The sequence below is a fragment of the Oncorhynchus keta genome, chromosome 2 (assembly GCF_023373465.1).
Source record: "Oncorhynchus keta strain PuntledgeMale-10-30-2019 chromosome 2, Oket_V2, whole genome shotgun sequence".
Taxonomy (NCBI): domain Eukaryota; kingdom Metazoa; phylum Chordata; class Actinopteri; order Salmoniformes; family Salmonidae; genus Oncorhynchus; species Oncorhynchus keta.
Window position 1 is genome coordinate 60,361,851 of NC_068422.1, and position 22,455 is coordinate 60,384,305.

The following is a 22,455-nucleotide window of genomic DNA, read 5'->3' on the forward strand; positions in this document are numbered from 1 at the left end:
TTCACAGGAAAACGTGGAACACCAATTTACACTGAATGCAACTCTCTGACAGTCAGCTAAATGTGGGCCACTCAGATGGGTGAGTTATGGTTATGCTTGCTAAGAATTTCCATCCATTCTCCTGGGCATGCATCATTACTCTCCCAAATCAAACTCTCAATGATAACATTGACTGGTAACTGGAAGCTATTATTTTAAAGTATTGAACTTTATTTATGCTTGTGGAATAAATTGCACACTGTTAAGTTACATTCCATAATGGGATATAAACAATTCAGAGGAGGACTAAATCTCTCCACCCAGCAAGTGTTCTTTCACCTCCTTAGCAGCACAGTTGAAGTGCTGCAAAAAGCAAGCTGACTGCAGCGTGGTGTCCCCCTGGTGCACGCATCATGTGCGAGGGCTTGTGTATGCTGAGGAAAGGAAGGCTGTGTGCATAGACTAGACGTAAACATAGTAAATGTACATCTGGGACGATCAAATCAGAATGATATGTCACGTTTGGTATGGTTACATAAGACAAAGGTTAGGAGTTAGGTTAAAGGATTAACACAAACGTCTCGTAACCCAAAGGTTGCGTGTCTGAATCTCATCACGGACAACTTCGGCATTTTAGCTAGTTAGCAACTACTTAGCATGTTAGCTTACCTTTAACCTAACTCCGAACCTTAACCCTAACAATCCTTTGACCTAACTCCTAGCCCTAACCTCAACCCTAACCCCTAGCCTAGCTAGCGTTAGCCACCTAGCTAACGTTATCCACAACCAATTGTAATTCTTAACATATCATACGAAATGGATGATCGACATCCAGAAATTAATACACACCAAATGAAACTTAACATATAATACTAATTGGAGTGTCCCAGATTTACATTTACTATATTAAGTCTACGCCTGAGTCCAGGTTGTAGCGTGAGCTGCAGGGGTATCCTGCTCCCCAAATTACACTGACACAGATGTGCAGGGAACCCATGCATTCTTTATTAGGCTAGTCCGAGCAGGTTTTTTCCCGCTCTGAAAGATTCTGAATCACTCATCACCTCGTCACAAACTCATCGGATTGCTGGGTGTGAACACGTGTCTTTAAAAAATATATATTATCTGCTTCTAACACCATTATTTAGCCATCATCAAATGAGACCCATATTCAGGAACACTACACAGACCATTAGGCCATAGGAATTAAATGCACTGTCGTTTGTTTAAACACACTGTAGCTCTTCAAAGTGGTTGCTGAGGTGTTAAGTCTGCTTCAAAGCTGTGGGATCTCACTCTATGACTAATCACTCAAGGTCAAATGTGGACATACGCGCAACACCTTTCGCTTGGCTCGGAGAGAGGATGGGTGGGTTCACTGTAAAGGGGACTGCAACAGACAATCAACCTTTCCCACAGAAAGGACACTGTTTGTGAGCAGAACTGTGATACAATGCCACAAGCAAAGTCACAGGTTAAGCCTCCTGCAGCCCATAGGAACAAGAATAGAGTGCTATACTAACTGTACTCCAGTTCCTATCCAGGCTCTATCTTAATGCACTCCTTTATTGTAACGTAACCCCTATCTGATGTTTTTTTTACTTCTGCATTTCCTGTGTTACAATCTTAATATCAGTTAAGGGAGATATCAAAGGCAGGCATAAGCAGATATTTGTCATCATCTTAGCCTGTTCAAAAATCAAGAGTAGTTGTTGTGTCAGTGTATTAAACAACTGTAGTTAGCTATATTATTTACCAAGAGAAACTGTAGTTACACAAAGTAAGTTAGTTACTACTCAGTGAAACTGTAGTTGCTCAAATCAAACATACAGGACAAAGCTTTTTGCACTACAATTATAGATCACAAATGAGATATTTAAAAAAACAGCTCTACATGTGATATGACATTTAGTCAATGTTATCACTCAATAACCATGGCATTCACTCCAGTCCCACGCCACATAAACCTAGTGACACATATTCACCAAGTCCCCTGCGGTGATGGCAGTTATCCTCCCAGGAAAGTAAGCTCTCTAAGATCTGAGTCTATGTCCAAGTACTGTAGTAGGGCAGCTCACCTTCTCTGAGGAGTGCAGAACACTGGGTTTAGCCTTCTCTGGGTCTGCATCTTCACCACTTTCCAACTTGCCTTTCTTACAGGACCTGCAGATCAGTGAGAGCCCACAGAGAGTGAGGATGCCTGACGCAGTGCCCAGCGTAGCACCAAGGACAGCAGCTGTGGTGAAAATCATGCTTGTCAAGAAGGGCAACACAGGAAAAAATAAAAAGGAAGAAAGGAAGCTAAAAATGTCCAAGTTACTCTTCAGGCAGCATTACAAATAAAGATGCTGATTGGTTAGTCTGCAGCAAATGTCCCACAAAAATAGGATGCTTTTTCAGGAGACAGGCTACAATTCATTCGGGTACCAGCAGTTGGTTGGAGGTGGACTTTCAATCTGCAGTTCCCTCATCCAGAGACAGAGGGAGAATGTTCCTGTCTGCAGAAGAGAATAGTGTGAGAGAGAGGCAGTCTGCATTGTCTACTTGCATATATTCAGTGAGAGGAGGGATGGGTTAATGACAAAGGGAGAGAAAGGAGTGGGAGGGTACAGGCTGGCTGTCTGGTTAGCTGGTTAGGACAGAATATGTCTGTTTCATGTATTATGTCTGTTTCATTTATGCTTACCTTCCCTGTCTCTCTTTTGCTTTTTATCTCTAAGTTCCTCTCTCTTCCTTCCTTCTCTTCCCCACTACCACTTTCCTGTTGCCCTCAGACACATCCATGTCTGACATCTGAAAAAATCCTGCTCCCCAGAATAACTTTTTTTTTACACACCAACAGAAAGTTTAAAAAAATAGGCTGATCTCATTCCCCTTCTCTCAATGCACTATCCCCATTATGCTGTTCAGCCAGGGGAATGTGCACCTCCACAATATTTATGTTTATTCCTCATGGCTAGGAAAAGGATATCTCTCTGAATTGAACATCTCTCTGAATCTGAAATAGCTAGAGTATGAAGACATGTCATTTAGCCACATGAACAGTAAAAAAAAAAATATTCTCGCTCATCAAATTCTATATTTGGTCCCCCAACCTTGCCTTAATATGCAGTTTCCATGGAAACAACATAACCCACAGTACAAACAGACTCCCAAAACCTGTAAAAACATCTTGAGGCCAAGCACTGTTCTTAGCACTGCTGTAACCAAAAGTACAGCACTTGAACATGACAAATAAAAAGGCTCAAAGGCTAATTTACTAACAACAGTAGCTGGTAGTAAATTAGCTGGTAGTAAAGTAGTTCCACTTTGCAAGCTCTTCTGGAAACATGCTGTATAATGAAAGCCATCACCATGGCTGTCTGGATAACTTAATAATCTTCTTTTACATTCCATCCCCATGTCTAGATGAATCACATCTTGAAATTTCCCCCGGGGCAGTGGCCATCTCTCCAAACTGTGTGATGAGGTATGACGTATGCTGACTCAGTTTGGTTTTCCTGGCCGCTTTCATTCAGAAGGCAATACTGGTTCATAATTCTCATTTTTAACACAACCCATCTATACAATTGAAACAAAAAGATAGCATTCTATAGGTTTACATGTGTCCAGCAATCTACATCCAGTGTTAAACCCGCAGGAGGCCTTTTTCCTTTTGGTAGTCCGTCATTGTAAATAAGAATTTGTTTTTAACTGACTTGTCTAGTTAAATAAAGGTTAAATAAATAAGTACAGTATTATTATTTCAGACAGTGAGGGAAGTCCCTTTTAAGACAACACTCTTTCATGGATGTGAATTGAACATGCACGAACACAATATGTGAATTGAAGGATAACCCCATGTAGAATATAGGCCTAATCTTTGATGCCATCTTGAGGATGGCCTAAATTGTAAGCAGTTTTAAGGGGCAACATACAGTTGCTACACTCATTTTTGGATGTGTAACTTAATGATATGTACCCATTGATTTTTGAAGAATACAATTTATAAATGCCTCGTGAGCTTAGTTCAATTGTAGTATCCCATCAGAACCCAAAATATAAGATTGTTTTACTCCAAAGTTTGTAAATAAACAAAGTAAATGTAAACAAACACTATATAGCCTCAAAACATGGTAAAAATTGTCAAAGACTCCAGCCACCCAAGTCATAGACTGTTCTTTCTGCTAACACATGGCAAGTCTTGGTCCAAGAGGCTTCTATAAACAGCTTCTACCCCCAAGCCACATGGACTCTGTACCGGTACCCCCTGTACATAGCCTCACTATTGTTATTTTACTGCTGCTCTTTAACTATTTGTTACTTTTATTTTTAGGTATTTTCTTAAAACTGCATTGATGGTTAAGGGCTTGTAAGTAAGCATTTCACTGTAATACCTGTTGTATTCGGCGCATGTGACAAATCAAATTTGATTTGAAAATGATAGTTGATATCATGGATTGTCAGTCCCTGCATCCATAGTTCTGTCTATGGATGCAACTGCTGATTCCTGCTTTAACAGGTGGCTTGAACAAGCAAGCATACATAGCATGAACACTGCACTACCAGCTATAATAATCAAAACTCCAGGTTCCAAAATGGCACTGTCCATGGAGCTAAACTTGAACAATTTGTCCTCCGATCCTTTGCTGTTAATGTTACATTCTTTCTTGACTTTAGAGCTTTGATCAGGTATGTATAACTCGCTTCAGATGGATAAATGCCTGTGCACAAAATACCATTATGCTGTGTAATAGAACTATGCTTAGCCACAGTAGTTAGATATAGCTAACGTTCTCAATATGTTGTTCAAATCTAATTTAATTTGTTGGCTAGCAAGGCAAATAAGTAACTTTTATTTACTAGCTAGCATGCTATCGCATGACATGTTGTAATCTTTCCTGATTGTTTGGTCATGGGTCTTATTTAATTTGACAGTTTCAGGAATATTTATTGCATAAAATGTAACTATCAATTAGCCGTTGGCTAATTTAGTATCGCCAGGCTAATGCTGCGTTCATAACCAAGTGGGAAGGTGGTATTTAGTAGTTACATAAAGAAACATGTCTATTATTCATGTTCTCCGACATCTCCCACATGCTGATCTCTGACGTCACCTACTAAGAAATAACCTCGATAACAGCATTTTTGGCAGTCAAATGTACAGTGTTTTTCAGCGAGTTCAAAGAGCTTGAATGCCGCCAAAGGGGAAATACCACCTTCCCACTTGGATATGAATGCAGCATAATAGTTTGTTTTGGTTTTAGAATCCTTGTTGTTGTAGCTAACTAACGTTACTAATCCGCTGTCCCATTCAGATTAGACGGGAAATGTTATTAAACATTATACAGTGTCTATTCACAAAGCTGCCTGGGGAGATTTTGCAGACACTCCGACGCTGTCTAAACAAAAAGAGCCCAGCAGGAGATACAATTTTTGAAACGTTTGGAACTTAAAGGTACAGTATGCAGTTATCGCGCCGCCATTTCCTGGTTGCAATTTTTTTGTTTGTGTGACAAACCAAGCAATGCATAGTTTTTTTTTCCAAGCAATGCATAGTGTTGAGAATCATTGTACAATCTAAACAGCTGTGAAATATATTTTCAATAACCAACAATATTGTGTTTTCAGCTGTTTGAACCTGGTATACAAAAGTAAAAGACTCAAACTAAATTTAGGAAGGGGAAGCATAGAAATAGCATGCATAGAACATATCTACCGCTTCTTGTACTTGCTTTAAAGATGGCATGACAGATCTACAACTCACTTTTCTATGGAATTTGGTCATAGCCCAAAAAAGTGACATATTGCAGCTTTAACTTTAATATAAACAATGAAAAATATTGTTTATATTTATGCAAACGATACACTTAATGTATGCAGTTTAGGAAAATTGCACCAGGCTGAGAAACAGGAAAGGTGGAATGCAATGGTCCAATGGAAATGTGCGTGCAAGGTGAGGACAGTCATTGTGTGTTCTTTTGAGTTTTGACATTGATTCTTTGCCCGACAAAGTGATGTTAAGATATATAAGTTATCCTGTACGAGCTTTTGTACCAAATACATTACGTTGCTACAGATGTCAAGCTTATGGGCATGTGGCAGCAGCGTGTAGGAGGGAGGTTCCTAGGTGTCAGAAATGCGCTGAAGTGCATGAGACAAGGGAATGTGTTGCATTGGGGAAAGTAGTGGTATGTGTTAATTGTAGGGGTGCCCATTTTTTCACTTTGACAATCAGAGCACTGGGCAGAAATCACATCGCGTCAACACCCACCGCGGGCTTCGCGATGCTTTATTTTAAAGTTGTCATATGCCGAGGCAGTGAAGAAAGTAGAGGAAGATGGATCAAGGGGGAGGGATCATGAGATGAGTGGTATGAGTAGTAGATCTGTACCAGTACAGAGGGATAGGCCAACAAGTAATATATGTTTCAGTAAGATTGGATTTTTAGCATTTATTGCAATGGTTATCAACTGTACTGCAGGGATGGCATATAAGTCGCAGAAAATTGAGGTTGTGGTGGCAGCTGCAGAGAAGTATCTGGGTGTGCGAGACTTGACATCAGAAGAGTTACAGGGTGTGTTTTTATTTTTTATTATTTGACCTTTATTTAATCAGGCAAGTCAGTTAAGAACATTTTTTTTTTTGTATATGTTATTTCACCTTCAGTTGCGAACAAGTTATCATTTAGATAAAGATAAAGCAAAGCAGTGCGACCAAAAACAACAACACAGTTACCCATAAACAAACATAAAGTTAATAACACAATAGAAAATAAAAATAGAAAAATCTATGTACAGTGTGTGCAAATGTAGAAGAGTAGGGAGGTAGGCAATAAATAGGCCATAGAGGTGAAATAATGACCATTTAGCATTAATACTGCAGTGATAGATGTGCAGATGATGATGTGCAAGTGGAGATACAGGGTGCAAGAGGCTAAGTAATAACATGGGGATGAGGTAGTTGGGTGTGCTATTTACAGATTGGCTGTGTACAGGTACGGTGATCGATAAGCTGCTCTGACAACAGATGCTTAAAGTTAGAGAGGGAGATATAAGACTCCAGCTTCAGAAATTTTTGCAATCGTTCCAGTCATTGGCAGCAGAGAACTGGAAGGAAAGGCGGCCAATGAAGTTTTGGCTTTGGGGATGACAAGTGCAATATACCTGCTGGAGCACGTGCTACTTCCGGCGCCTACAGAGATGGCCGCCTCTCTTCGCGTTCCTAGGAAACTATGCAGTTTTTTGTTTTTTTTTACGTGTTATTTCTTACATTAGTACCCCAGGTCATCTTAGGTTTCATTACATACAGTCGAGAAGAACTACTGAATATAAGATCAGCGTCAACTCACCATCAGTACGACCAAGAATATGTTTTTCGCGACGCGGATCCTGTGTTCTGCCTTTCAAACAGGACAGCGGAATGGATCCCATGCTGCGACCCCAAAAAACGACTCCGAAAAAGAGGGAAACGAGGCGGTCTCCTGGTCAGACTCCGGAGACGGGCACACCGTGCACCACTCCCTAGCATTCTTCTTGCCAATGTCCAGTCTCTTGACAACAAGGTTGATGAAATCCGAGCAAGGGTAGCATTCCAGAGGGACATCAGAGACTGTAACGTTCTTTGCTTCACGGAAACATGGCTCACTGGAGAGACGCTATCCGATGCGGTGCAGCCAACGGGTTTCTCCACACATCGCGCCGACAGAAACAGACATCTTTCTGGTAAGAAGAGGGGCGGGGGCGTATGCCTTATGGCTAACGAGACATGGTGTGATGTAAGAAACATACAGGAACTCAAATCCTTCTGTTCACCTGATTTAGAATTCCTCACAATCAAATGTAGACCGCATTACCTACCAAGAGAATTCTCTTCGATTATAATCACAGCCGTATATATCCCCCCCAAGCAGACACATCGATAGCTCTGAACAAACTTTATTTAAGTCTTTGCAAACTGGAAACCATTTATCCGGAGGCTGCATTCATTGTTGCTGGGGATTTTAACAAGGCTAATCTGAAAACAAGACTCCCTAAATTTTATCAGCATATCGATTGCGCAACCAGGGGTGGAAAAACCTTGTATCATTGTTACTCTAACTTCCGCGACGCATATAAGGCCCTGACCCGCCCCCCTTTTGGAAAAGCTGACCACGACTCCATTTTGTTGATCCCTGCCTACAGACAGAAACTAAAACAAGAGGCTCCCACGCTGAGGTCTGTCCAACGCTGGTCCGACCAAGCTGACTCCACACTCCAAGACTGCTTCCATCACGTGGACTGGGATATGTTTCGTATTGCGTCAGTTAACAATATTGACAAATACGCTGATTCGGTGTGCGAGTTCATTAGAACGTGCGTTGAAGAGTTCGTTCCCATAGCAACGATTAAAACATTCCCTAACCAGAAACCGTGGATTGATGGCAGCATTCGCGTGAAACTGAAAGCGCGAACCACTGCTTTTAATCAGGGCAAGGTGTCTGGTAACATGACCGAATACAAACAGTGCAGCTATTCCCTCCGTAAGGCTATCAAACAAGCTAAGCGTCAGTACAGAGAAAAAGTAGAATCTCAATTCAACGGCTCAGACACAAGAGGCATGTGGCAGGGTCTACAGTCAATCACGGACTACAGGAAGAAATCCAGCCCCGTCACGGACCAGGATGTCTTGCTCCCAGGCAGACTAAATAACTTTTTTGCCCGCTTCGAGGACAATACAGTGCCACTGACACGGCCTGCAACCGAAACGTGCGGTCTCTCCTTCACTGCAGCCGAGGTGAGTAAGACATTTAAACGTGTTAACCCTCGCAAGGCTGCAGGCCCAGACGGCATCCCCAGCCGCGCCCTCAGAGCATGCGCAGACCAGCTGGCCGGTGTGTTTACGGACATATTCAATCAATCCCTATACCAGTCTGCTGTTCCCACATGCTTCAAGAGGGCCACCATTGTTCCTGTTCCCAAGAAAGCTAAGGTAACTGAGCTAAACGACTACCGCCCCGTAGCACTAACTTCCGTCATCATGAAGTGCTTTGAGAGACTAGTCAAGGACCATATCACCTCCACCCTACCTGACACCCTAGACCCACTCCAATTTGCTTACCGCCCAAATAGGGAGTTGTACTCCAGTCTAGTAGGTGGCGGTAATGCAACATATTGGATGCCAACCGCCGTTAAGCCTAATCGAAGAAGAGTGAGTTGTAGGGAGGGAACACCTGAAAAACAGCCACACTGTGCAGAAGCTGGTCCTTCTTGGGTATGATAGTACTTGAATCCAAATAATTGTTTGTCTAAATGTTTTTGTCCTGCTGAGCTGAATAAGATGAATTTACATGAAAAAACTGCGCATATTAAGTGTATATTTTGTATTTGAAAGATTCTTTCTCGCTAGTAAGAAAGTTAAGATCCAAAACTGTCCAAAACCTTATCGCTAGTGAGGCTTATATGGGTAAACTGGATATACCCAAAGAGGAAGAGAGAGACCCAACTCGGCTGAAAATATTTTCCCCTCCAGCAGGTGTTTTTTTATTTTTTTATTTTGTTTAGCCCACCAAGCAAGGAGTTTTTGTCAGTGAGCGTGTCGAATTTGTTCAAAAATAAAAGGAATGGCTTATTTGCTACGTGAGATTTATTTGATCGAATAGCAGTTTGGTAAAGCTTATGTTGTTACGTAGGGTTAGGGTTAGGAGCATCATTATGAGATTAAACAACTGCTTGATACTTGCCTGTTTGTGTGTGTGACAAGAACTGAGTAACATGGTGTGACCTGCATGTTGCAAAACTGTAGATAACAGCCCAGCAGATGCTTTGTCCTTGTGTTTGTATGTAACAATATTGAGCACATGGTGTGACTTGCTGTATCTTACAAAGTTGCGGTTAAGCAGGGATAGGGGGGGTGGTCATCACAAGGTTTAACTGAGATGGAAAAATACTGAACAACACAAAAGCAGGAACTGAGCAACTGTTATAACTAGGGGGTGATACCAGAACAGTAGGAATCTTTTCATCGACGGAGGGAGGACTCCAAGAAACGCCAAGAGGCGGGGACCTGCCTGAGCGCCTGCGATAGGCTGAGTAAGTTTAAACCACGCCCAGACTCTACTGTGATAGGCCAACAGACGGGTTGGAACAATGTCTATCACAGTATAAGAACACTGTTTACGTACATCCTGTCAGTTCTCTGTTCTGCCCTGCCCTGCGTGGTATTACTGTGAGCCCGTATATACGAAAGTTGCATTTGCCATTTATTACTTAGCTAATAAAAAAACGTAGTATACAATCGGTGACTCATTGTTATATTTATCCTGATACCAGATTAGAATTTACACAACTCTAACATTACATAAAACATTATAAAAAATATTCAGTTAGGTTGTGTGAAAATGTTTCATGGCGACATCTCACTGCAAGTTAAGCAAACTTAAAAGCAACTTTTATTTGGATGCTTAACAACTAGGTTATTATGTAAGCCCGTTAATTCTTCAAGGTACAGAGGATTCTGGCATTGCTCCCATTCTTGAGGTTGTGGACTAACTGCATGATGGGAGATGTGAAATATAAACTGCTGTATTGCAACATAGCACTTCATTAATGGAATAAAAAAAATTAAAGTCTGGATTATTTGCTAAAATAATATTGGTTGATATTCAATGTTAGTTCCTCAACATAAATGGATTTGAACTTATGCAGTGTCTCACTTACTCATTATTTTTCTTCCTCTCACTCTAATTTCTCACCTTAGGGTCCAGCTTTACTGAGTGGTTTACCTCGTAGGTCCATAATGTGGTAACAGGAGAATACCCCATCATCTGGGATCAGACCTTCAGGTAACCTCCATTAACTTTCCCTTTCTGAAATACCTAAATGGCACATGCAGGGAGGTCGTAGTTTCTGTGTCATGATGGCAATACTCTACAATATGTAGTAGGGCTGACTGAGATTTCTTTAGTCGAGCACAGGCAAAAAAATAAAATATATATATCTCTACATTGTAGAATAATAGTGAAGGCATCACAACTATGAAATAACAGATATGGAATCATGTAGTAACCAAAAAAGTGTTAAATCAAAATATATATTTTATATTTGAGAATCTTAAAGTAGCCATCATTTGTCTTGATGACAGCTTTGCACACTCTTGGCTTTCTCGCAACAAGCTTCACTTGGAATGCTTTTCCAACAGTCTTGAAGGCGTTCCCGCATGTGCTGTGCACTTGTTGGCTGCTTTTCCTTCATTCTGTGGTCCAACTCATCTCTAACCATCTCAATTGGGTTGAGGTTGGGTGATTTGTAGAGAGGGCTGGTCATCTGATGCAGCACTCCATCACTCTCCTTCTTGGTCAAATAGCCCTTACACAGCCTGGAGGTGTGTTGGGTCATTGTCCTGTTGAAAAACAAATGATAGTCACAGTAAGCGTAAACCAGATGGGATGGCTTATCGTTGCAGAATGCTGTGGTAGCCATGCTGGTTAAGTGTGCCTTGAATTCTAAATAAATCACACAGTGTCACCAGCAAAGCACCATCACACCACCTCCTCCATGCTTCACGGTGGAAACCACACATGCAGACATCTGTTCACCTACTCTGCGTCTCAAAAAAGACACAGCAGTTGGATCCAAAAATCTCAAATTTGGACTCATCAGACAAAAGAACATATTTCCACCAGTCTGTCAATTGCTCATGTTTCTTGTCCCAAGTAAGTCTTCATATTATTGGTTTCCTTTAGTAGTGGTTTCTTTGCAGTAATTCAACTTTTCTTCTGCAGACGAGGTAACTGTCATCCTTTCCTGTGGCGGTCCTCATAAGAGCCAGTGTCATTATATCGCTTGATGGTTTTTGCGACTGCACTTGAAGAAACTTTCAAAGTTCTTAATTTTACGCATTGACTGACTTTCATGTGTTAAAGTAATGATGGACTGTTGTTTCTCTTTGCTCATTTGAGCTGTTCTTGCCATAATATGGACTTGGTCTTCTGTATACCAACCCTTCATTGTCACAAAACAACTGATTGGCTCAAATGCATTAAGAAGGAAATAAATTACACAAATTAAGATACACCTGTTAATTGAAATGCATTCCAGGTGACTACCTTGAAGCTGGTTGAGAAAATGCCTAGAGTGTACAAAGCTTTTAAGGTGGCTACTTTGAAGATTCTGAAATATAACATATTTTTTTATTTGTTTCTTTTTTTTTCATTACTACATGATTCCAAATGTGTTATTTCATAGTTTGATGTCTAAACAATTATTCTACAATTGTTCTTTACATATTAAAATGATTGAGGAGGTGTGTCCAAACTTTTGGCTGCTCCTCTATCTACAGAAATAAGACAGATCCTGCTTCTGTTGCCTGTTTGAGTGTTTGTTTAATAGCCTACTGATTCCATGAGCACCAAGCGTAATTTTTCAAATTTAATTAAATTTTTTATATTACCTTTATTTAACTAGGCAAGTCAGTTAAGAACAAGTTCTTATTTTCAATGACTGCCTAGGAACAGTGGGTTAACTGCCTTGTTCAGGGGCAGATTTTTTCAGGGACAGATTTGTACCTTGTCAGCTCGGCGATTTAACCTTGCAACCTTTCAGTTACTAGTTAGAGCTACGCTGCCGCCCCATGCAACGACATGTCAAGTAAACAATTTCACAAATTCAGCTTTTTAAAATCTTTGCTTTGCTGTAATAAAGGCTTTACACTTTATTTTGTTAGAACAGCCTCTCCTGTATTATTTATAATCGATTTTGTGTCTACAGTACTCCAAATTGTCAGAAAAATATTATTATAATAATACTACATTTGTTTGATGTCGTTATTATGATGATCATAAGTAATTTATTTTTTATTTCACCTTTATTTAACCAGGTAGGCTAGTTGAGGACAAGTTCTCATTTGCATCTGCGACCTGGCCAAGCTAAAGCATAGCAGTTCGACAAATACAACAACCCAGAGTTACACATGGAATAAACAAACATACAGTAGGAAAAAAATAAAACAAAAAGTATATATGCAGTGAGTGCAAATGAGGTAAGATAAGGGAGATAAGGCAATGTTTGGCAGCATGAGTGAAGGATGCTTTGTTGCGAAATAGGAAGGCAATTCTAGATTTAATTTTGGATTGGAGATGCTTAATGTGAGTCTGGAAGGAGAGTTTACAGTCTAAGCAGACACCTAAGTATTTGTAGTTGTCAACATATTCTAAGTCAGAGCCGTCCAGAGTAGTGATGCTGGATTGGCGGGCAGGTGCGGGCAGTGATCGGTTGAAGAGCATGCATTTAGTTTTACTTGCATTTAAGAGCAGTTGGAGGCCACGGAAGGAAAGTTGTATGGCATTGAAACTCGTCTGGAGGTTAGCTAACAGTGTCTAACGAAGGGCCAGAAGTATACAGAATGGTGTTGTCTGCATAGAGGTGGATCAGAGAATCAGCAAGAGCGACATTGACGTATACAGAGAAGAGAGAGTCGGCCCGAGAATTTAACCCTGTGGCACCCCCATAGAGACTGCCAGAGGTCCGGACACACCGATTTGACACACTGAACTCTATCAGAGAAGTAGTTGGTAAACCAGGCGAGGCAATCATTTGAGAAACCAAGGCAGTTGTCTGCCAATAAGAATCGGGTGATTGGCCGTCGAAAGCCTTGGCCAGGTCGATGAATACGGCTGCACAGTAATGTATCTTATCGATGGCGGTTATGATATCATTTAGGACCTTGAGCGTGGTTGAGGTGCACCCATGACCAGCTCTGCAACCAGATTGCATAGCGGCGAATGTACGGTGAGATTCGAAATGGTCGGTAATCTGTTTGTTAACTTGGCTTTCGAAGACCTTAGAAAGGCAGGGTAGGATAGATATAGGTCTGTAGCAGTTTGGGTCTAGAGTGTCTCCCCCTTTGAAGAGGGGGATGACCACGGCAGCTTTCCAATCTTTGGGAATCTCAGACGACATGAGGTTGAAACAGGCTAGTAATAGGGGTTGCAACAATTTCGGCAGATAATTTTCGAAAGAGAGGGTCCAGATTGTCTCACCCGGCTGATTTGTAGGTGTCCAGATTTTGCAGCTCTTTCAGAACATCAGCTATCTGGATTTGGGTGAAGGAGAAATCGGGGAGGCTTGGGCGAGTTGCTGTGGGGAGTGCAGGGCTTTTGACCGGGGTAGGGGTAGCCAGGTGGAAAGCATGGCCAGCCATAGAAAAAGTATTATTGAAATTCTCAATTATAGTGGATTTATTGGTGGTGACAGTGTTTCCTAGCCTCAGTGCAGTGGGCAGCTGGGAGGATGTGCTCTTACTCTCCATGGACTTTACAGTGTCCCAGGACTTTTTTGAGTTGCACATTTCTGCTTGAAAAAGCTAGCCTTAGCTTTCCTAACTGCCTGTGTGTATTGGTTCCTAACGTCCCTGAAATGTTGCATATCACAGGGGCTATTCGATGCTAATGCAGAATGCCACAGGATGTTTTTGTGCTGGTCAAGGGCAGTTGGGTCTGGAGAGAACCAAGGGCTAAATCTGTTCCTGGTTCTACAATTTTTGAATAGGACATGCTTATTTAAGATGGTGAGGAAGGCATTTTTAAAGAATGACCAGGCATCCACTACTGACAGGATGAGGTCAATATCCTTCCAGGATACCCGGACCAGGTCGATTAGAAAGGCCTGCTCGCTGAAGTGTTTTAGGGAGAGTTTGACAATGATGGGGTGGTCGTTTGACCACGGACCCATTACGGATGCAGTCAATGAGGCAGTGATTGCTGAGATCTTGAAAACAGCAGAGGTATATTTGGAAGGCAAGTTGGGGAGGATGATATCTATGCGGGTGCCTGTGTTTACAGATTTGGGGTTGTACCTGGTGGGTTCATTGATAATTTGTGTGAGATTGAGGGCATCAAGTTTAGATTGTAGGATGGCCCGGGGTCTTAAGCATGTCCCAGTTTAGGTCACCTAGCAGCATGAACTCTGAAGATAGATAGGGGGGCAATCAGTTCACATATGGTGTCCAAGGCACAGCAGGGGGCAGAGGGTGGCCTATAGCAAGCGGCAACGGTGAGAGACTTGTTTCTGGAAAGGTGGATTTTTAAAAGTAGAATCTCGAATTGTTTGGGTACAAGCCTGGATAGTAAGACAGAACTCTGCAGGCTATCTCTGCAGTAGATTGCAACTCCGCCCCCTTTGGCAGTTCTAGCCGCAGAGCCAATTTGAGCAGCTTTCGTCGGTAGTCCAGTCGTGAAGGATCGGCGGGGTTCCTTGCCCCGTACCGGCAGTAGAAGGGGGTCCGGGCCAGTTGGCAAAAAGGGTATTATAGCCCAGGAGTCGCTGTTGGGCTTCTCCTGCTAGCCGGGATATGGGCCTAGCATGGGCTAGCTCCAGGCTGATTGGTGCTAGCTTCGGGACAGGGACGTGACGTTAAAACCTCTTAGGGATCCCTTAAGCTCGAATCCTGCTCGAATCCCGTTAGCGGGATAGATTTGACAACATCCAGTGAAATTGCAGAGCACCAAATTCAAACTACAGAAATATAAATATTCAACATTCATGAAAATGTGTGTAATACATAAAAATAAATCTTAACTTGTTAATCCAGCCGCTGTGTCAGATTTCAAAAAGGCTTTACGGCGAAAGCACACCGTGCAATTATCTGAGGACAGCGCCCCGCATACAAAATCATGAAAAACATATTTCAACCAGGCAGGTGCAACACGAAAGTCAGAAATAGCCATATAATAAATACCTTACCTTTGAAGATCTTCATCTTTTTGCAATCTCATATGTCTGTGACACAATGAATGGTCGTTTTGTTCGATAAATTCCTTCTTTATATCCCCAAAATGTCAATTTATTTGGCGTGTTTGATTAAAAAATACACCAGTTCCAACATGACTACAAAGTACTTATAATAATAAGTTACCTGTGAACTTTGTCCAAACATTTCAAACAACGTTCCTAATCCAACCTCAGGTATCCTCAAATGTAAATAATCTATCAAATTTAAGACGTGATCAACAGTTTCCAATACCGAAGAAAAACAACACGGAGCGCGCTCCTGTTCACGCGCAACAAAATACTAGAGACCTTCTGAGTGACACGTAGAAAGAATAGCACTACTTCATTTTTCAAAAGAAAAACATTGAACAATTTCTAAAGACTTTTGACATCTAGTGGAAGTCATAGAAACTTGTCAGGGAAATTGCAAGATTATGTTATAATGTTTGTATTGCATTATAATGGTTGTTTTATTCGACAGAATAGAGTATTCTGTTAACCATTGTGTGTGTCTTCTACTGAGGATGGGCCTCTATGAGAACACGGACAGAGGAGATTTACGTTGTCTTTGGGTGATAAAACCTAAAGCGCATTCCAGAGAACATGAGTTAATGTTTCTGCTCTATACCGTACCAGGGAGAGATGGTTCTAGTTTGGAGTCTTAACCTTGTGACCATTCTATGTATCTGTTGTTTGTCATGTAGGTTGAAAGGGGTGTATCATGGCTATAAAAGACCTTTGTACTTTAATTTTATCACTCTCAACGGATCATTAGAAATGGTGAATCATTGAGAATCCTTGCTATTATTGCTCTTATTATTAAAGATTTATTTTAAGTATAACTCTGGCTTGTGTGATAAGTTTGTCTCTCCTCATTTGATAGTAAGAAAATTAACCACCATAAACTGCAATCTGGGCCCTAATAAATCAGGTTTCCCATAGAAAATCATTGGAAAACACCATGACCTCAAACGGACATCTACTTTGTACATGACAAGTAATTTTTCCAACAATTGTTTTGACAGATTATTTCACTTAGAATTCCCTGTATCACAATTCCAGTGGGTCAGAAGTTTACATACACTAAGTTGACTGTCTTTGGGACCCACCCGCTTGACATCATGGGAAAATAAAATCAGCCATGAACTCAGAAAAAAAATTGTAGACCTCCACAAGTCAGGTTCATCCTTGGGAGCAATTTCCAAACGCCTGAAGGTACCACGTTCATCTGTACAAACAATAGTACGCAAGTATAAACACCATGGGACCACGCAGCCATCATACCACTCAGGAAGGAGACGCGTTCTGTCTCCTAGAGATGAACATACTGTGGTGCGAAAAGTGCAAATCAATCTCAGAACAGCAGCAAAGGACCTTGTGAAGATGCTGGAGGAAACGGGTACAAACGTGGCCATCACGAAGCCCTGACCTCAATCCTATAGACAATTTGTGGGCAGAACTGAAAAAGCGTGTGCGAGTAAGGAGGCCTACAAACCTGACTAAACCAGCTCTGTCAGGAGTAATGGGCCAAAATTCACCCAACTTATTGTGGCAATGCTACCAAATACTAATTGAGTGTATGTAAACCTCTGACCCACTGGGAATGTGATGAAAGAAATAAAAGCTGAAATAAATCCCTCTACTATTATTCTTACATTTCACATTCTTAAAATAAAGTGATGATCCTAACTGACTTAAGACAGGGAATTTCTACTAGGATTAAATGTCAGGAATTGTGAAACTGAGTTTACATGTATTTGGCTAAGGTGTATGTAAACTTGTGACTTATGATATAAAAAATTATTTTAAAAGATATACTAATCTCTTGACATTGTCTGCAGGAGAATTCCCGGTGATGACTCCGGTTAAAGTACATGAGTACGCCAGCTGCACAACCTTCTCTGCTACCTCTGAGTACATGGAAGGCCACAACACACCGCCTCAAGAATGAGGAGATCTTCGACGTCTGCATCCCCTGCTTTCACATGGTTTGCCCTCCATTCCGTGAGTCAATTGTACGGTCGGTAAGTGTTTATGAGATAGTGATAAGTGACAATTGGATTCAGTTTTAAGAGACTTGATAAGTCAGTGATTAGGGCCAACTTTTAGGCTAGGGTTATTAAATGAAAGTGTTTTGTTGGTCTTTTTATTTGTCCCCATTTTTGGTAATACAACAAATGGTAAAGTTTTAAAACAAAAACTTGGTTTAATATTTGCTCCCCCCCATCAGCAGGTATCAGCAAGGGATGTTTCTAGTGCCTCTTTTAACAAAGACAACTCGTCAGACACTGATGACTATAATGAGGGTGAGCTTTGAGGCATAAACATGGCAGCCCCAGGGGGACGATGTCCATGCCACATTTTACACACTTTTCTCACCACAGGACTCAATTGGGAAAGGGGCTGGGAAGGACTTTCACAGTTCCATAAGAGTAAAGTTTGTTTTTGTTATTTGTAAAGCTGTAGCTGATAGCTGGATGATATACTACCACAGCCTCTGCAATATGCCCTCCCATGCAAATCCAAGATCTCGCCATTGTTTATTTTTTTTTCAACAATGGCGCAATCTGGAACTGGACATTGACTATTGAGAGCAGGGTTGTACACCTCTTTTTCAATAGTAACATTGTTCATTCTCTAGCTGACTGCCTAGTGCCTTGAACTAAAGTGCAGATTGGTGCTCTATCTAAATCCTATGAAGAGCCACGCCAACTCTTCAGGTCCACTGTAGGTAGGTCGTTAACGCATCATCAAAAAGGACATTTATTTTACATTGCAGCTGTTTCTGCAGTGGTGTTAAACATTTATAACTATGATGCTCTTAATCAGAGATGGTCACTGCCAGTGGTTTTCAAACCCAACAAAAACCAAGGAATTATATGGAAACACATAAAAGCTGGGCTGTTTGGATACGCTAACAACAATGACAAAGAGAAGCCCACATGAAAGCTGTTGAGCTACTGTACATTGGGATGCCGTCTAGATATACAGGAACATTTTAACGTGGGCTTGTCTCTGTCATGCATTAATGCATTTAATGGATCAGTATCTTTATTCATTGTCATGTGATTATGATTATTTGAAAGTCTGCAGAAAAACCCATCTGTTTAGTAAAGCAGCCAATCAGTGTGCAGTTTCTCATAGAAATCTGAATGTTTGAACAATGAGCTAGAGCATCACACCCCTCCGTATTTATTTGGACAGCGACGCTAAAATGAGTACCTTTGGCTCTATCCTCCAGCATTTTGAATTTGAGATCAAATGTTTGAGGCAACAGTACAGAATGTCACCTTTTTTGAGGGTATTTCCATACATATCTGTTTTGCCGTTTACAAATTAATGCACTTAATGTACAGTGCTTTCAGAAAGTATTCACACCCATTTACTTTTTCCACATTTTGTGTTACATCCTGAATTTAAAATGGATTAATTTCAGTTTTTGTGTCCCTGGCCTACACATACCACATAATGTCAAAGTTGAATTATGTTTTTAGAAATGTTTGCAAGTTAATGAAAAGCTGACATGAGTCAATAAGTATTCAACCCCTTTATGGTAAACCTAAATGGGGTCAGGGGTAAATTTGTAAGTAATTTGCTTAACAAGTCACAAGTTGCATGGACTCACTCACTGTGTGCAATAGTGTTTAACATGATTTTTGAATGGCTACCTGATCTCTGTACCCCACACATACAATTATTTGTAAGGTCCCTCGGTCGAGCAGTGAATGTCAAACACAGATTCAACCATAAAGACCACAAAGACCAGGGAGGTTTTCCCAATGCCTCGCAAAGAAGGGAGATGGGGGAGGAAGAAAAAAAAGAAGCAGACATTGAATATCCCTTTGAGCATGGTTAATTTATTAATTAAACTGTGGATGGTGTATCAATACACCCAGTCACAAAGATACAGGCGTCCTTCCTTACTCAGTTGCCGGAGAGGAAGGAAACTGCTCAGGGATTGCACCATTAGGCCAATGGTCACTTGAAAACACTTAGTTTAATGGCTGTCATAGGAAACAACTGAGGATGGATCAACAAGATATACTGAACAAAAATATAAATGCAACAATTTAAGAGATTTACTGAGTTACACTTCTTATAAGGATATCTCATTAGGCTCTAATCAATGAATTCCACATGACTGAGCAGGGGTGGAGTAATGAATGGACCCAGACAGTAAAAATCCTCAGTTTCATCAGCTGTCTGGGTGGCTGGTCTCAGATGATCCCGCAGGTGAAGAAACTGGATGTGGATGTCCTGGGCTGGCGTGGTTACATGAGATCTACGGTTGTGAGGCCGGTTGGACTTATTGAAAAATACTCTAAAATGACGTTGGAGGCGGCTTATGGTAAAGAAATTTATCTAAAATGATCTGGCAACAGCTCTGGTGGACATTCCTGCAGTCAGCATGCTAATTGCATGCTCCTTCAACTTGAGACATCTGTGTTGTGTGACAACTGCACATTTTTGAGTGGCCTTTTATTTTCCCCAGCACAAGGTGCCCATGTGTGATGATAATGCTGTTTAATCAGCACCTTGATATGCTACACCTGTCAGATGGATGGAATATCTTGACAAATGAGAAATGCTCACTAACAGGGAGGTAACATATTTGTGCACACATTTCAAGATAAATAATTTATAGAAATGTAATTTATAATACAAATTTCTGGGATCTTTTATTTCAGCTCACGAAACATGGGACCAACACTTTACATGCGTTTATATTTTTGTTCAGCATCGTTACTACACAATACTAACCTAATTGACAAGAGTTAAAAGAAGGAAGCTTGTAAACAATAACAAGTATTCCAAAACATGCATCCTGTTTGCAATAAGACACTAAACTAAAACTGCAAAAATTTGACAAAGAAATTCACTTTATGTACTGAATACAAAGCATTATGTTTTGAACATACACAACACATCACTGAGTACCACTCTCATATTTTCAAGCATGGTGGTGGCTGCATCATGTTTTGGGTGTGTTTCTCATCGGCAAGGACTAGGAAGTTTTCTTAGGATAAAAAGAAATGGCATAGATAGAGCTAAGCACAGGCAAAATCATTGAGGAAAACCTGGTTGTCTGCTTTCCAACAGACAATTTGACCTTTCAACAGGACAATAACCTAAAACACAAGGCCAAATATACACTGGAGTTGCTTATCAAGATGACATTGAATATTCCTGAGTGTCCTAGTTACAGCTTTGACTTAAATAGGCTTGATAATCTATGGCAAGACTTGAAAATGGCTGTCTAGCAATGATCAATTTGACAGTGCAAAGAGTTTTAAAGAGTTTTAAAAAGAATCTGCAAATATTATACAATCCAGGTGTGCAAAGTTCTTAGAGACTTACCCAGAAAGACTCACAGCTGTAATCACTGCCAAAGGTGATTTTAACATGTATTAACTCAGGACTGTGAATACTAATTTTCTAAGTTGTATGAAATTAAATCAGATGTGAAAAATAGGCAATGCAAAAATGTGGGCACCCTTGTCATTCTGTTGATTTGAATACCTGTAACTACTTAGCACTGATTAATTGGAACACACAATTGGTTTGGTTAACTCATTAAGCCTTGAACTTCATAGACAAGTGCATCCAATCATGAGAAAATATATTTAAGGTGGCCAATTGCAAGTTGTTCTTTTTGACTCTCTGAAGAGTGGCAACATGGGGGCCTCAAAACAACTCTCAAGATTGTTCAACATTATGGTTTAGAGGAAGGCTACAAAAAGCTATTGCAGAGATTTAAGCTGTCAGTGTCCACTGTGGAACATAGTGAGGAAATGGAAGACCACAGGCACAGTTCTTGTTAAAGCCAGAAGTGGCAGGCCAAGTAAAATATCGGAGAGGCGAAGGATGGTGAGAACGGTCAAAAACAGCCCACAGACCACCTCCAAAGACCTACAACATCATCTTGCTGCAGATGGTGTCACTGTGCACCGTTCAACAATTCTGCATACTTTGCACAAGGAGAAGCTGTATGGGAGAGTGATGCGGATGAAGCCTTTTCTGTACACACGCCACAGAGTTGCTTGAGATATGCAAATGCACATTTGGACAAGCCAGCTTCATTTTGGAATGAGATGCTGTGGACGGATGAAACAAAGATTGAGTTATTTGGTCATAACAAGGGACGTTATGCATGGCAGCAAAAGAGCACAGCGTTCCAAGAAAAACACTTACTACCCACAGTAAAATTTGGTGGGGGTTCCATCATGCTGTGGGGCTGTGTGGCCAGTGCCGGTACTGGGAATCTTGTTAAAGTTGAGGGTCGCATGGATTCCACTCAATATCAGCAGATTATTGCGAAAATGTTGAAGAATCAGTCACAAAGTTGAAGTTACGCCGGGGCTGGAGGAATGGTCCAAAATGTATTTTACTTTTATTTAACTAGGCAAGTCAGTTAAGAACAAATTCTTATTTTCAATGACAGCCTAGGAACAGTGGGTTAACTGCCTGTTCAGGGGCAGTTAACGACAGATTTGTACCTTGTCAACTCGGGGGTTTGAACTTGCAACCTTCATCCAGAATCCAGACACTCATTAGAGGCTATGGGAAGTGTCTAGAGGCTGTTATTTTCGCGAAAGGAGGCTCTACTAAATATTTATGTGATTTTTATATTGGGGTGCCCAAATTTATGCACCTGTCTAATTTTGTTTTGATGCATATTGCACATTTTCTGTTAATTCAATAAACCTAATTTCACTACTGAAATATTACTGTGTCCATCAGTTATTTGATA

The 22,455-nt window shown here is 40.9% G+C and overlaps 2 protein-coding genes across 9 annotated transcripts in view; one reads left to right on the forward strand and one right to left on the reverse strand.

The window, feature by feature from the left end:
- The window catches only part of LOC118358099 (synaptotagmin-13-like), a 45,606-nt gene that overhangs the window by 13,384 nt on the left and 9,767 nt on the right, over nt 1-22,455 (reverse strand). For both annotated transcript variants that reach the window (XM_035735558.2, XM_035735567.2), the window contains exon 2: nt 2,058-2,477. In XM_035735558.2, coding sequence (XP_035591451.1) covers nt 2,058-2,231 — 174 coding nt within the window. In that variant the 5' untranslated portion in view covers nt 2,232-2,477. The remainder of the gene's footprint in view (nt 1-2,057; nt 2,478-22,455) is intronic.
- Nucleotides 2,487-21,046, forward strand: LOC118358110 (uncharacterized). Of its 7 annotated transcripts, none has more exons than XR_004820423.2 (5): nt 2,487-4,650; nt 5,277-5,416; nt 10,696-10,780; nt 17,546-17,728; nt 17,935-21,046. XR_004820423.2 is itself a non-coding variant. In XM_052480024.1 (4 exons), the coding sequence occupies exon 1, from the start codon at nt 8,245-8,247 to the stop codon at nt 9,214-9,216; it is 972 nt and encodes a 323-aa protein (XP_052335984.1). In that variant the 5' UTR covers nt 5,429-8,244; the 3' UTR covers nt 9,217-10,028; nt 10,696-10,780; nt 17,546-17,728; nt 17,935-21,046. The 7 variants fall into 7 exon arrangements, 4 of the variants coding, with proteins under 4 accessions (XP_052335984.1, XP_052335980.1, XP_052335989.1 ...); XR_008079906.1 differs by having other exon boundaries at nt 5,310-5,416; XR_008079914.1 differs by lacking the exons at nt 17,546-17,728; nt 17,935-21,046 and adding an exon at nt 11,720-12,660.